This window comes from Lupinus angustifolius, chromosome LG12 (assembly GCF_001865875.1).
Source record: "Lupinus angustifolius cultivar Tanjil chromosome LG12, LupAngTanjil_v1.0, whole genome shotgun sequence".
Classification (NCBI taxonomy): Eukaryota; Viridiplantae; Streptophyta; class Magnoliopsida; order Fabales; family Fabaceae; genus Lupinus; species Lupinus angustifolius.
The window spans coordinates 17,169,669-17,186,455 of record NC_032020.1 but is presented as its reverse complement, the minus strand read 5'-3'; the positions used below and the strand labels follow the sequence as shown (position 1 = coordinate 17,186,455).

General features: G+C 35.4%; 2 protein-coding genes across 9 annotated transcripts; both read right to left on the bottom strand.

Annotated features, from left to right (window-relative positions):
* LOC109362248 lies at positions 1,793–8,172 on the bottom strand. Of its 8 annotated transcripts, none has more exons than XM_019607908.1 (10): positions 5,374–8,172; positions 5,132–5,236; positions 4,848–5,000; positions 4,198–4,361; positions 3,961–4,108; positions 3,610–3,732; positions 3,429–3,516; positions 2,562–2,785; positions 2,380–2,463; positions 1,793–2,279 (listed from the first exon to the last, which is right to left on the bottom strand). In XM_019607908.1, the coding sequence occupies exons 1-8, from the start codon at positions 7,576–7,578 to the stop codon at positions 2,619–2,621; spliced, it is 3,153 nt and encodes a 1,050-aa protein (XP_019463453.1). In that variant the 5' UTR covers positions 7,579–8,172; the 3' UTR covers positions 1,793–2,279; positions 2,380–2,463; positions 2,562–2,618. The 8 variants fall into 8 exon arrangements, with proteins under 8 accessions (XP_019463453.1, XP_019463452.1, XP_019463454.1 ...); XM_019607907.1 differs by having other exon boundaries at positions 1,793–2,271; positions 2,382–2,463; XM_019607909.1 differs by having other exon boundaries at positions 1,793–2,271; positions 2,400–2,463.
* On the bottom strand, positions 9,246–16,428 carry LOC109362251 (FGGY carbohydrate kinase domain-containing protein). The gene is made up of 15 exons (XM_019607912.1): positions 16,159–16,428; positions 15,947–16,026; positions 15,267–15,384; positions 14,998–15,176; positions 14,337–14,419; positions 14,051–14,235; positions 13,337–13,398; positions 13,026–13,128; positions 12,824–12,943; positions 11,981–12,100; positions 11,737–11,857; positions 11,496–11,652; positions 11,292–11,364; positions 10,608–10,735; positions 9,246–9,750 (listed from the first exon to the last, which is right to left on the bottom strand). Exons 1-15 carry the CDS (start codon positions 16,301–16,303, stop codon positions 9,628–9,630), a joined length of 1,797 nt encoding a protein of 598 aa, XP_019463457.1. The 5' UTR covers positions 16,304–16,428; the 3' UTR covers positions 9,246–9,627.

Genomic DNA, 16,787 nt, shown 5'->3' with positions numbered 1-16,787 from the left:
GAAGATAAGGATGGATGAAGTAAAGTAGGTTTAATATATAAATAGCTAGCCAGTGATTTCGTAGAAAGACCCTTCCTTTGTATATGTCGTCACTGGAGTTGACAAAGATGCTATCCTAGTGGACTAATTGGATTCCGATTTCTTTATGCTAACCCACTTCTGTATTAATTCTTCTTTGACATCACACTAATCATCATTTCAATACGTGTTACTTATAATAAATAAAATAATACTAACCAAACTTTTACTATCTCTGCTTCAAGCACATTTTGTTGTAAAATAATACGTATCAATAGGGATTGTGAATAAGGATAATTTGTGAACAATGTTTTACTCTATGTCCCAAGTCAATTAGAGTATTCTGTTTTATTACCTTTTATTTTTTAAATTTTATCTACATGTTAATATATGATTAGTTTGTGACAGAAAATGAAACACCATTAAGAACATGTGATCTACATCATTGTGAATAGACCATTTACCCTGTTGAGTTAAAGAGTGGTCCTTAACCCTCTCTTTCTATAGTCACCCTAACAAATGTTAAATGCAAAACTATTTTAGTTAAGTACTTGATTAAATAGTAATGGTAACAAACCTATGTTGATACTTGTATCACATCTAAGTTAGTGAGAAATACACAGAAGTGTTGATTCATTTTTTTAATTTAAATAAATCATCCAATATTTGGATTTCAGAAAAGCAACATTTAATCTAGTTTACGTTAAGTAAGACCACAAGAGGGACAAAACTATCTTTGTTTTATTGAGATTTAATACTAGTGGTTGGATAAGTGAAAATCACTTATCTCAGTCATAATAATGCAATATTTTCAGTAAAACTTGTAACAAAAAATCATCAAGGTAAACTTTTATTCTTTTATTATAGAAATACACGTGTAAAAAATATGCCTAGTTTGACTTTAATAGGAAAGTCTCCCCCGTGTGTTAGGTATGAGGTAGAAGAAGTAGTAATAGAAGAGGGCCAAGGGAGTAGATATAGATGTTGATTGTGTCACATAAATTGACTTTATGAATTTTTCTTCACATTCAGAGTTGGTCACTGATGCCACATACTCTAACTTAAACTTCACTGTTTAATCATTCACAACCATTAAAATCCCTACATTGAAACCAATAATATCTAGTTTTGAATCATAAGAGATAGGTGCAACAAATTTAATTTTGTCAACGAGATTCGGCAATCACCATTTTGTCATATAAAGCTGCTTTTTAGTGGTATAAATTTTATATGAATTTGCCTTGCCAAAATAATATACAAGCAATCTAAACCATGTTTTTTAAATTGATTTATTATTACAGAGTTATAAACAGGAGGATTTTTTATTTTCATTTTTCAATTGCATTGATACATGGTAATATAGTAACCTCAATGAAGGACAGAAAGTTTGACCAGGTATATTAGGAAAGTATCCTACATTTTGAGTTGACGTAAATATACTTATGCCACTATATGCATAAATATTATTGCAGATATCAAACTTAACTATATAATGGGTTCTTGAATAATGAGTTCTATCTTATTCTTGAATACCCTCAATTTTCCTTGAAAATATGGTTTTTCTGCTATATAACATGGCAACATCTAATTTCAATCATGAATAACTCCACTTTGTAAAAACATATTTTTACTTGCTTGGCCATTGTAGGTTGTGATTTCTTACAATCAACGTTGCAATATTTCTTTGTATTCCCTTGTCAAAATTCACATGTTCTTATATTCTATAATCCATTCTGTAATATTCACATGTGTATAATTAAGAAAGGTTAATGCATGTGGTTAACCATTATTTGGTCTTGCCAGAATGAGAACACAAGTTGCAAAAATGGTACATAACTACATAAACAGCTTTCATAGAACAGATCAAGGGGCATCTTCATTAAATAGAACAATTCCTCAAAGACAAATTCTGGATAAGTAAGAACTTCCCTGAAGTTGTATTATCCATATTTGACAAAAGAAGCAGGACATGTCATTATGTAAAGAATTACCTTTATACAGCTTCAAGAGCCAAAACACATTAAGCACGCATATTTGTGTGATTGAGAATATATGGTATCAAAATAATAAAGCCAGTCAAATAAAATATTGAGGACAAATTGAATTTGTTCCATGTGCAGATAGGAAGCATAATTCTTCATCCTGTCCATATAAAGCACAGACTTGAAGTATGTTAATTTATATACGCGTCCCTCTAGAAGGCATGGTTCCTCCTCAGATGGTGGTAGAAGCACAACTATTGCTATCATCACCCTGCAAAACTGCAAAAGCCAGGTAAAGTACCATTAAAACCACACATTATGAAAAGGAAACATTTTTCTACCAAATAATTTTCAATCACATAATAACAAAATCACCTACACTTGATATATTCACCCTACATGTGGCTTTCTTCGGAGCACCATGCCGCTGCTAGGAGAAAATCCATGCTACGGTGCAAATTGACTGCACTAAGGGAAATAGCATTGAAGGCAACATTACAAAAGATTTGGATAAGGTTGAATACAAGGCTCCTTTTAATATATATTCTCCCCTTCCTTCACCAATTCTAAGCTATATAGGGTGCAAGAAGGGCGGTTGACTGTTTTAAGACGAATTGACTATTTCACATTCATTGCAGCAGCCATAGTCCTCAGCTTCTTAGAAATTTCTGAAAATGATGGCCTTTCTGCAGGATCTGAAGCCCAACAACTTTCCATTAGAGACTTCCACTCAGGATCACACCATGTTGGGGTTTGAGGGCGTAAACTGCCGTTCACAATTCCTCCTGCAAAACAAAATAAGACAATAGTAAATATTTATAAGTCTGCAACATGTAATGGATTGAAGGCATGACAATTTTGGAAGCCTGACTGTAGCTGCTGTATGCTGCAATGAGATGTGCTTTTCTACAATTAAGTCACACCTTATTTGGAACAATTTAGGACATTTCATATCCCAATATTTTTCCAGAAGTATCTACAATTGGACGCCTCGGAAATGGCTAAGGTATATAAATGCATGATGAAAAACTCAACAGAGGCAGATAAACAGACACAGACAGCACAGAAAATTTACGAGTGAGGAAGAGGAGAAGGAGAACCAGAACCACAAGTTAACAACAAAGAGCAACTGCCAAAAACAAAATTACAAAAATTCCATGTCAGTGTTATTTTGCTTGAATACAATGGAAACCAGGTTCACACCCTATTACAGTTGACAAAATCCTCCAAGGAATAAAAGCATAAAACAAAAACTTAAAAACAGTCAGTTATCAATTTCCTGAGCTAAGTATGACATTCAGAAGTACAAATTCTCTTAAAACATACACAGATAGTGAGATAGAATAACTTCGCAAGCAAAAATGGAAAAGCATATAATTATAGCAAAACAAATTGCTCTATGCATTTGGTTTGTTACTTGGTTCTCACCTATTATTGATGCACAATGCATATTAGCATAGGGTTCATCCCCTGTGAGTACTTCCCACATGACTATCCCGAATGAGTAAACATCAATCTACAGCACAAGTATAGATGCAAGGAAAGATCATCACAAAAGATGTGAAAGGGATATTATCAATGTAAATTAAAACAGCTATGCCAAGAATACCTTCTCTGACACCATAGTGCTTTTCCCGCTAAGAAGTTCAGGTGCCATCCATGGCAAAGTTCCTCGTACCCCTCCTGACACTAGAGTGTGCTGTTTGACCTTTGATAAACCCAAATCACCAATCTGAAAAATACACAATGTTTCAATCTCTGCTATCAGGTTATATACATATAAATATATATAATATGTATATATAGTACATACACACACACACATAAATACATACATGTATATGTATGTGAGCTTAAATATAATTGGTTATACACCACAGCTATAAAATTTGGACAGATCTGAACATGAATTTCCTAAAATTTGCATAATGGTTTATTGGATCCAAACTCTTATGTGTACCTTGCAGACAGGCCGTTGCGGATCTCTCATATTGACCAATAGATTTTCGCATTTCAAATCAAAATGCACAATGTTTTTGGCATGCAAATACTCCATCCCAAATGCAGCATCCATAGCTATTATGAGCCTCTTACGACGATCTATTGTCCTGTTAAATGGCTCAGAGTAAACAATACATCACATTGCTTGAAAACAGCGATGAAATATAAATTCGACTCAATGCGTGCACCAAATTACCTATCTTTCTTATGCAAGAACTGTTTTAAAGATCCATTAACCATGAACTCTGTCACAGTTGCTAAAGAACCATCAGGGCCATCACGAACAATACCGTAGAAGGAGACAACATTTGGATGATGTAATGAACTCAACAGCAATGCCTCTTTCCAAAAATCTGCAATCTGGGAAGACAACCAATTGAAATCAGTATATATAGCTTGGGGCTCAAATTACTTGTTTGTAATACTTGCCCCACCATCCCTCTATTCTAAATATCCTTGTACTACAGGAAAATCAGATGTTCCATTCTACATAAAACAAATGTCGCTCTATGTAGAGTAAAATAATCACACTCTCTTTCCGGGCTATAACCAATGAATTGCATGCCACCTCAATCTGATCTTACTTCAATCCCAAAACTAATTCTATATAAGGTTAGGTCAGGTTGTATGTGTGTGTGTAATACATTCAAATATTTGTTGGGGGCCACAATTTCAGCCTTTTGTTAACCTCTTAGTAAAACAAAATGTAATTATTTTTCATGTCACTAACTTTTTTTAGCAAGGTTGAACATTCATAACACAGAGGGCAGGGAAAAAATTGTATTCTAAATGTTTGAATCAACAACTATTTAAAAGAAAGGAAAAACTATCAGATAAAAATATTACCAATCTCTCTCTTTCAGATGGTCTTCCAGCAAAACAGCTAGCTTTTATTCTCTTAATGGCAACATCAGAACCCTTCCATTTCCCATGATAGACAGCCCCATAAGTTCCAGAACCTAGCTCGCGGATCTCCTCCAGATCATCATTTTTAATTGTCTGAAAAAAAATGATCAGCCTACCATCAGCCCAAGATATGTGGGAAAAGGAAACCCAGAAAAGACCGTTAAAAAATGGAAAAGAAAATGTGATAAGAACATAATGGATTTTGAGTAAGATGACGTGAAAACCTGCAACCCCCTAGCAATTGCTTCTTCCTCGGCCTTTGTAGGCTCAATTTTAGAAGTATCCACATGGTCATTTTCAGGTTCCGATTCTAAATCATCATGAGCATTCTACAAGAGAAAATAAATACATATTATATATAAGACAACATAAACTAACCTCAAGCATAATCACACTCACCTCTGATAGAAGAAAACAAATATAATTTTCATATTAAAAAATAAAAACCAAATCACTTTTTCCTTACCACTAGTTCTACCTCATTCGCTGTTTCTTCTTTGGGTTTTGAATTGTGCATCTGAGAATTTTCATGCTCTTCAGCTTTAGCTCTGACCTCCTCGGCACCTTCTAATGCAGCCTTTTTTACAGAAGCAATCAACTCAGGCAAGAAACTGAATTGATCAACCAAATGCTTAGAATCTTCTGGAGCAGAAGGGTCTTTGTCTGCCAGTTTCTCAACATTTCCACACTCTGCTGCAGGTTGACTGACAGCTTTGAATACATTTTCTGTGATTTTATTTTGCTCTGAAAAAGATATAACATGCGGCTGAGCATTATAGTTTTCAACATTTCCGTGAACCATATTAACGGATGATTTTGGCAGCTGCATAGGTTCCAAGAAAGTGCTAGCATTTATGTCCTGTGATGGGTAGATTGCATCTACAGTTATCGGATGTTGATTTTCCTGATCAATGGCATTTGAACTCATTTTCAGAGTCTGTGTGTAAGGATGTTCTGAGATAGCTAACCCATCATGTCCTGACAACATCAGTGGGGAATCAACCAAAGGAATAGGGTTTTGACTATCTGGCCCAACAAAAAATCCTGGGTTGCTCTCTACCCTGACTAATCCAGCATTTATCATACCATTCACCTGCTGAGATGAAGTAGATACTTCATAAGATGGTCCAATATGAACTGGAGTGGGAGCATTTCTCCAGAAAGCATGCCCGGGCACATGTCCACGGGGCACAGCAAAATGACTATCTACTGCATAAGGAGAAGGAGGATTTCCAAACCGGATACTGTGCTCTTCAAGGGCAGGAATTTGAATATGTGCTATAGCAGGCATGGTTTGGTCAGGAAATAGCTCAGCCCCCAATTCAGGTCCAGGTGGTTGCTGAACATAGTTGGCAGACAGAGTATGACTGTCATTCACACTACCATGCCTAGACAAGTAAGTATGTCCATCATTCACACTACCATGCCTAGACAAGTTTATAACAAGATCATTACTAGGCTCATTCGGATAGATGGCATTCACCGTAGTTGAGGGGCATTCTGCACATGAATTACCAACAACCGGTGGGAGTCCATTACTGATATTATTAGGAAGCTCCATAGATGGTTGACCTCTCGGAAAACTCATGCGACAGTGGTCACATATACTGTTCCCATCTACAACATTAGGGCCATGAAAACTGTTTCCTGGAAACCCTGACTTCTCACAATGTGGTGGTGGTGCTGTTGGCATCCACACAACATTTTCAGGATATTGCGGTTGATTGTCATACACATGATGTCGAGCATACTCTTCGGGCACTCCATAATCCGGTAATTCGGGAAACGGCCCTCGGTACCTCGCACTTGAAGGAGAAGATGGAAATTCTACCACTGATCTTGAGTCATGGTGAGCATGATGCCTAGGAGAGTAAAAAGCAGGACTCCATGGAGAATCCATTTCACTAAACCTCTGACTCATAGGTTGCTGCTGGTGCTGAATGGCAATATGATGCAAATTATACTGTGGCGGCATAGATAGTTCCCCACTTCTCTGGCTATAAATCCCACCTTCCACACTAATTGGATTATATAATTGATCAGGCATATGGATATCCTCAACAGGGTTCATAATAGGAAACTCCATTTGATTCAACATCCTAAAATCAGAAACATCATTTAAAATATTCAATGCATCAACATACCTTCTCTCATTATCATCCCCATCATTGAAGTGTGAGGAACCATCCTGCTCCAATTGCGAAAACAAGAAAATCCTGAGCCTAGTGAATCCATCACCTGAACCTAATTTATCATACTCTTCCATCATGTTAACCACATCATCATCATTGACAACAGAGACAAGGGCATCAAGATCCTCATCAGGTTGCTGGTACTTCAACACAGCAGCACCATCATACAACTCTCTCATCTTCATCATCAATTCCTCATAGCTAATATCATGTGGAACACTCACAATACGTGTCTCTCCACCTACATAACGTAATCTACCATCCTGCGGTCGTGGTATTATGCTCCCTAGAAAGCTACACAGGAATTTAACACGCCGGGTTTCGTCGTTGGAACCGGGATCAGAACCACCAGTGGCCGGAGATCGAACCGCGGTGGGGCTATCCATCAAATAGTGATGTTGTTGTGTATGATGGTGAAGATTATCAAATAGATTATTATCAGACTGGCTTAAACATTGAAACCCTTTATTATTACACATGACACGAGAGCATCACTCACAGCATATATGTATAACCATGCGTGGAATGAGGGAGAATAATGAAAAGAGACAAAATTTATATAAAGGGGAAAGAAAAATGAAGGAAAAGAGGATTGAACAATAATAATCCAAAGGTGTGAACACAGATACAAAAAAGTTCCAATATTTCAGGAGGTTCGCATTAGTTGACGATACCTGAGATAGCGAAATCGGCAATACCCAGATAACAAAATTAGAAATTTTGTAGTGAAATCATAACCCAATGAGGAAATTATTAAGATTAGTTAGAGCAACGTTGTTGGGTCTATCTGTATCTCACGCGCTGGGTATTGGTTGTGGGTTTAAGTTATTGTGAGATGGTGGAAGTGGGTTATGAAGTGAAGGAGAGAGAAGAGTTATAAAGATTGGATTAATTGAAGAGAGTTTCAAAGATTGTGGGAAAGGAGAAGAAGGAGAGAGACATAGAAAAAGGGAAGAGAATGCGATGCCTGCTTGCTATGTACTGTTCCACGTGGCAACCTCTCCTAATACTATGTTCTTAGCATATTATTTAATTTATCACTCCGGAATATATGCTCTTAAATTCTTCAACTCAACTCACCACACACCCTCACTCTACTTTTTTCCTTCATTATCAACTTTTTATTTCTTTTCACCCCATAAATATTTTTGTGTATATATTATTAATATAAGGGTGTTGTTGTTGTTAATGGATATACTTTTTATTTACAGATAGATAGAATTGTGACAGAAATAGTTCTCGATTCTTCATAGCAGATTTGTTTTTTCGTAGAGATTATTTATGAAGATTTTACTATGGTATCCACAAATACTCCAAGATGCTAACTATTGGACCAACCACGTGGAAAGCCAATAAAAAAAGAATTCATATCTCGGGAAGTTAAGTAGAAAAATATTCAATGTATTTAATACTATTTTCCCATGCAAACTTTAAGCATTTAATTCCTTAAGAGTTAAAGTACTTGTTTATTTTTTTAATAATATGTTTATTTATTGATTCAGGAAATTGTTTTTCTTAATTTATTTTTTTCTCTTCCATCAACTTTTGATTTATATTCACCCCATATATGATTGTGTGCGTTATATTAATAATATATATGTTTTAATTCCTTTTTAGTAAATTATTGATTCGAAAACTTGTTACAAAATCAATCAGTGTATAACCTTTATAGTTTGCACACCAAAAGAAGAGAAAAATTTAGAACTTAAGCCGACAACTTCTGATAAAGTTAGATAGCATTAGTTATACATGTATTAATAGAAGATCTTAGATAAACACCTGCTTATAAGCATGGTAATGATATAAGAGTTTTTCTTTTATTTTCAAATATGGGTATTTATGACACAATTTTGCATTAGTTGTGATTAGATCCTTCTCAAACCCCAAAACCTAAAATAATAGAAGGATGTCTTCCTAAGCCAGCTATGAGCAAGTTAAGCAATCAACAAATTTTGTAACCAAGCTTCGTATTTTTCCCATCAAATCTTTTCTGAAAATCGAGAGTGGTTGAAACAAGCATATGCTGCTTCTTCTAAAGCAGAAGCGCATCTAAGACAAATAGAAGGTGGAAGTCGATGATTTGGAAGTGTATCCTTAAAAACTCACGTTTTGTTTCTTAAAAGCTCACAAGAATAAAAGGGTTGGGAATAACTAGTGGTTGAAACTTTACAGGGGCCCACTGCATTTAAATATGCCTTTCAACTGGTCCAGATTTAAGGAAGTCCTATCACATCATATGGCACTACTTGAACCAAGAATATTATATAAATTATTCTCAATTGTTGATAGTCCAGCATAATTTTTACCTTTTATCCGGGTTTATGATCGATTATGTACAACATCAAGCTCCATGTTGGTTTTGTTTAAGGAAAAGAATAAGTTGCCAATGAGCCTGTACATGTAACTTGTCTTTTCTTGTATCTTTGAGTTCTTCAATGCCTAACCTACTACCAAAAAGTATGACCATTTTGAAACAGATAATGATCAAACTAGTAATGTTCAGTTTTGAGCTCCGGCAATTTGCAAAGCTATGCCAAGGCTTGAGCCATCATGGAACGAAACTCGAGCTGCTGTGTATAAAGGTCACGGAAGATCTTGTATTTGGCATCATGGTACTTTTTAACCTTTGGATCTTTAGATGGATGAATGACCTACCAAAATTCATGCACTTTAGTAGCCCATCAGGGAAAACTAGGAGCAGCAGCAATATAATATGAGTAGAGACAACAATAGGAGGAAGGCATTAGGATAGAAAATATGGGGTTTTATCACAGCCAATTGAAATTCGATAGCTCAGTTCAGGACTAGCCTACTCATCTTTGCACTGTTAATGAGATGCATACAATGAGTATATATGACTAATGCAGCCTCTCACTGCTAGGTGGCACATTCGCAAGACCACACAGTATAACAAATGATATATCTGTTTTTCTAACTAGTAGGTAGTAACTAGGAAGTAGCATATCAGAAAATATTGACTGAGTTGAATGCATGTTTTTATCAAAAAAATGCAAAATTGATAATAATTTTATGAGAATTGTGTAACAAATTATTTCCTAGTATATTTTAGAGTAAAATGTGACATTCGTCCAGCAAAGATACAATGATCACAAAATAAGTCATCAGAAGTTTAAAATGGCCACCACAGTGTAAAATTAAGACCACGAAAGATGTATGTGAGTAAAGTCCATAGAAGTATCGTTGTGCTGGTCATTTTAAAATTTCAGGACTTATTTGATGATCATTTTCTTTGGAGGACTAATTCAGGTTTTACTCTTTTTTTACCAAGAAGATATATTAAAAAGTTGAACCCACACTATGTTCTTTATCCCAATTTGACTACACATTTCATTTTAGTATCAATTTAGTGCAAGTGTTGATCACACATTGAGAATTACTTGAAAACTACCATCCCTACATGTAACTTTCGCAATTGACCTGTAATCTAAAAAAAATTACTTGTTTTAAATTTTTAAATATTTCAAGATAGAAGGAAATGATTCCACACCTGACCAGCAGCATTAAGGGATTTCATGGCCTCACTAAGGCTCCGATATTTCCTTGAAGCAACAGCACCCAGGATAGCAGCACCCAAGAGCACAGATTCACTCTCCCTTGGAAGAATAATAGGGCAACCTGGGACAATTATAACTGTGATTCGCTATTTTTTTAAAAGTATAATAAGCTAACGCTTCGATACCTTCTTCGACATTTCTTATTCTAAGGGAGCAGAGGAAATTTATTCAATTTTTATTAATGAATTAAAAATATAAAATAAGATAAAATCCAGATCATGGAACAACTACAACCTAATTTTTGCGAGGGAACATAAGATGCCAAATAATTCTGCTGATGACAAAGTTTGAGATACTAGCTGTCTAGCAGGGTTGTATTATATACACGCAATTTAGAAATATTTTATATAAGATTGAAGTTCTTGACCCGTTATCCTGTTTTTCTACAGCTAAATTACTGAGTTATTATTGTTTTGTTTTTTTAATGGTTATCATTGGACAAGGTAAGAAACCCAAGATGCTAGCATATTTTTGCTGCCCTTTTAAAATTGGAACACAAGTGTCATTTGTCACATTGAAAAAGTTCATAACTCCATACAGAATATGTACGACAATGATATCTTTATCAGAATACGTAACACAATGAAAAAGGTCCAATAAAAAACACTCAATAATACCAATAATATCAGCATGTTCCTGAATGTAGATAGGGTTCTTTGATAGGCCACCGCATGCAAGAAGAGTGTTGATCTGCAAACAAAGGCAGAAAAATCACAGTAATAAAATCCATCAAATCTGCATCAACAACCTATGTAAATGACTAGCGGACCCAAAAAAAGTAGTAACAACATCAAATGTGTGTGAGCATTGTGCATCCTTACTTTGTGACCATGGGCATTGCAATGCTCTACAATGTGACGGGTGCCATAGGCAATGCCCTGCACAGTTGCTAGGTATAGAAGAGCCAACTGTTTCACACTTGTGTCAAGTGTCAAACCATAGATAACTCCTTTTGATTTTGGGTCTGCAATGGGAGACCTGTGCAATCATGTATAGCAGCCTATTATTTGGAAGCCATTATGGCATATAGCGGAGGGGAAGTCATCATTGGCCAAAAAATACCTGTTCCCATGGTGGTCAGGAAGAACATGTAAATCTTCAGTCAAGGCAGCAACAAAGGATTGCTTTTGCTCAATCATCATTGTTTCCAGGAGCTTGTTCAGAAGCTCAAACACTGAAATCTCTGAAACATTAAAGCATAGAACAATTAGCCAAGTTAAGACATTCGTAAAAGGCGACTAATCTGACTTGTTAAATGTTTATTAATATATATATTTAAAAGACTCCATCCAAGAAAAGTTCTTACTTTGAGAAGCAGCTCGATTTGCAAGCAGTGGAGAAGCAGCGTGGTTTTCAATTATATGATCCAATAATGCACCAGTAGCACTCTGCCCACCTTCAGTCAGCCAATATTCTGGTACCATTGCTGAAAGTTTGGATAAAGAAGAAACAGGTTACAACATAAAATGCAAGAGAAACAATGATGAATGCTTATATTAATCTTAAATGAAATATAAGATGCTGAAACTAAGCAGCATATCCTTCAGATGTAACCCTTCAGTTACTGTTACCTCTTACTGTTTATGCCAGTATCAATATCAATTTCGACAAAAAGGAACTAATCATAACACAAATAATGACTTTTCAAAGGACAGATACATGAATGATGTTATTGAGAATGTCAGTATATATGAAAGTATCTCACAATATCTTAAATTATCTTATAGAGAATATCCATAGGATATTTGGATATCAAGATAAATGTCTCATATTATTATGATTATATATTTGTTTATAATATCTTAGAAGATCTCTTAGGATTGATATTACTCTATCTTATATTTTATGATATGTTTCCTCAAGTAATCAGAAGTATAACGTTAGTATAAATAGGGGATTAGTGTTATGTCTTCTATATCCAAGTTCCAACAAAGCAGATTTTATTCATGAATTTTGACCACAACCAATCAACTTAAAGTTATTACCATAAGGGAAAATCTACTTCTCACTTGAAACTGTAACTTTCAATCATCTTGGTATTAACGAGTGTAAAATGCATGAATTGCCATAGTAGCCACCCTATCAGATAATCTAGGGACCACAATTATTTCAAAATGTCAACCAAAATGGAGAAACTGGTATATTGTACCTGACCAAAACGGACCCCAAACCCCAGGAATGAATAATTTGCTGCGGGATACACCCATATGGCATGTGGAAGTTCCACAAACTAACACCATGCGGTTGGAAATCGCTTCCTTGTCATGTTCTGAGCATATGTAATTTTTTTCAGGTAAGAAATACCAATGCTTTATCCAAACAACTACAATCATAAGGTAAGTCACAACAACCTTCAGCTTCTGATGGTGGCACGCTTTCAATGACCCCCACCCCACCAGCATGAGCATCAATTAGTGATGTCCCAACAGGAATTCCCGGTACAAGACCCAGTTCCTGAAAATTTCAACCCATCAGAAGTATTAAAAGCCAGCTGCATCATAGGAGTTTGTCACATCAAATCAAACCAATCTCCACAGAAGGAGGAAGGTAGTACTCATATTCTTCCTACTAAGCAACATATGTTTGCTTTGTTAATGAAGCTTAAGGAAGCACTGGTTCAAACAACAAAGGAATGCAAAATCTTCAATACAGAATTTCTTGCCTTTGCAGCAGTAGGAGTAAGGCCAGAACCCAGAGGATGGCCAGGGAAAGCAACACTTCGTCCTGTTATTATGTACCATTATCATGTTGAGAAACCAATAGATAGAAATAGATTGAATAGCACAAACAATAGATAATTAATCGTAAGCTTACTCAAAGCTTACCCCCATTATTCTTTGGATCACACATGAAAAAACAAGAACTGTTTAAGAAAAAACCAATTACAACTTTCAAACTTAAATCATAACTAAGCATACTGCGTCATAAAACTGTTTTTCATATTGAACTTCCAAAGGGCGAAAAATAATTAAGTTCGGTATAAAAGCTAAGGTGGACTAAAACAGTTTCCACTTGCACCAAAATATTCCATAAGATTATTTCCTTACATTAAAATTTGCTAGACAAGTAATAAAAATTTGAAATAATCCTGGTCAAAGAGATCGATATTTGCACATATACTTCCAATCTCATACTTAAATCTTGAAAGCAGAGAAAATATATTGACAAATAGGGAACACCAATAGCATATAGCATTGACTCTTTTTCCACTTCAGCAGGAGAACAAATCCTCTACTAAAACAGGAATTTTGCATTTACACAACAGTCAAGTCTCAAACTGTCATAAAATATGGAATTTGCATTAAGTCCACATTAGGCAGTCTCAAAGCTTGTCACTAGTGAAAGTGGGTAGGCCAATGTCAGTCAAATGAAATACCTATCTTAGCATGATGTCCTTCAATAAGATCACCCAAACCAATTTCCTCCCAAAATTCATCATCCCACCCACAAGCTTCCATATCTCGGGAGTTTTGATCATTGATATGTTGCATGTGTGCATGGCCAAGATATGTCCATTTACAAACTGTGGTGCACAGACTGCGAGTATCATCTCCAGTTGCCCTACAGAAATTGCCATAAATTAATCAAAGTGAAGTGCCACTTGACTTGAACATCAAACTGATACTAGACATCAAAAAGTCTTTAGGAATGTAATAAGGTACCTATATGACAACCAATCACTCAAGTCCATCCATCTGAAAACCATAGCCCAAGATTCTTGCAAATTTTCTTTAACCCAGAGAAGCTGAGAAGTTAGATTCCATCAGTAAAAGTTTGATAAAGGTATAATTGAATACAATAAAACTCAATCATACTCAAAACCAGTTGAGTTGTGCAGAAACTTTCCAGTTTTAGTATCTTCAAGATGTAAATCCTTGGTAATATAATTTTATGGTAGTCAAGTTTACTTAACCACAATACTCCAACTAAGAGCACTAGTAGTACAAAACAAGAAGATCAAGGAAACAAAAAGTTAAAGGAGGAAAGACCTTTTTTCAAGAAAGAATGATATGTTCATACATTATTCCTACAAATCCTATAGACTGTATCTAGTTGGTCATCTACTCAGATCAACCATGATTTATAAGCTTAATCCAAGACAGATGGAAATGGCCTATCCAAGTTGCAGATGTGGTTTAACATTTTCAGTGATCATTGTATCAACAGTTATACAGGCAGCCATAAAAATCTAAAATTACACTGCACTTGAATTTTTTTACAACAAATAGATATAAGGAGGGGAATGCTTAAAATGGAATTTAGTAGACAACATACTATGTACAATGACCATTGATGAAAAAATGGCACTAGTTCAGATGGTACCTTTGGTGGTTGCATTTCGGGTGAAAGAGCTCCACCACAATATTCTAGTACAGGTGAGTTACAGGAATTTATCCTTTCAGCTTGTTCTACAGCTCTATGATCCATCCATACTATCACATTTCTTCTTGAATCACCACTCCAAGAAACCGAAACAGGTGAGCTGTCAGCATCCACTGCGACTGTTATCCAGTTACAGTCATTCATTCGCACGTTAAACCTTCCACGTTGTAAAAGGATTAAAAAATATCAATTTTAAAAATGTTACATACCAAGAGAACAAGTAGCTGCAAATCCCAGACCCTTTACTTCTGTAGGTGCAACTTTTGCCTGAGAGCAAGCTGCTTTTACAGCTGCACAAATTGCGAGCCATATATCTGTAGAGGATTGCTGTTTAGAACAAAAATAAGAATCTATGTTATTTATAACATATAAAATACATACATGCTAAAGCATTGGAAGTGGAAAACACAAAGAAATATCCAACACAACACGAACTACTGTCTGTAAACTAAAACCACCCCTTTCCTATTTCCAATATCAACATAATAGACCAACCGTCTGCTTCAATAGAAAATTAAGAAGAAACGTGATTTAGACTGGTTTGATCTTGGAGATACTAGATTCCAGCACACTTCTCATCTAGCAATCCCAGAAACTAAAGCATAAAAATACACTATAGCCTCGTAGAGCACCAGAACTGCCAACAACACATAAACTCTGCGGTATCCTACCCTAGTTTCAATACCTATAGTACTAATAACTGAACCCTACACATTTCCCTTTCAATTGTCGCAACCAACTTAACATGATATGGAGTCAATGCCCTAGTAACTAAATGGACATGTGTTAATTCTCGCAATGACTGCAATTAATTGCAATCTCATCAGCTTTAGGTATTCATATAGATCTAGTGAAAGTTAACCTACTTCACAGGGGTGAAAAAGAGTACCTCAACACATGCATCGCTTTTCCATATCTGTATTGGGCTGCTTGATGAACCAAGAAGTTTTCCTTCCTCGTCAAACAAACCTGTGTTACCACCAATGAAAAGACGAAATCAATTATACAAATTTTACACACCTCTATTTATACTACTAGTAGCACAATAACAAGGGACGTTAAAGGAATGAGAAATTGAATGAGTGAATAAGAAGAAGAGACCAGCACGAGCGCTGCCGGTACCGACGTCGACGCCGAGGAAGACGGAGCGAAGAGGATCGGCGACGGGAGAGGAAGGAGAAGACATTTGAGTAGTGCGAGGGAATTGGGGAGTATCGTTAAGTCTCTCTTTTTTCTTACTTGACATTCTCAATATCTATTATTTATATATTTGTCGCTATTTATCAGATATTTTCATATTTTGATCATCATTCACTCACCATTGTCATTTGCCACACTCGTTGCTCTTTTTTCATTCACAATTGTCACAAGTCACAACAACATTGTCGCAACCATCATCCTCTATCGTACAGAAAAAGGGGATCCGGCAAGTTCATAAGAGATACAGAAAAAGATGTTTTCATTATTTACAATTCATTTTTAATTACATTTCAATTTTTATAAAATAATAATCCAAATGAAGGGTATATAATATATTGATTGTGCATTCTTTATACTATCAATATTACACTCTAAAAGATAATAACAATTTTATAAAACAGATACAATACATTACATTTATTTTTCTCATTTATATATACTACTTTCGGTTTTGCTATTAAATATTTAAGTTTTATATATTTTATTTTAATGAATCAAAATATTATTTTGCATGAACATACTTTATATTA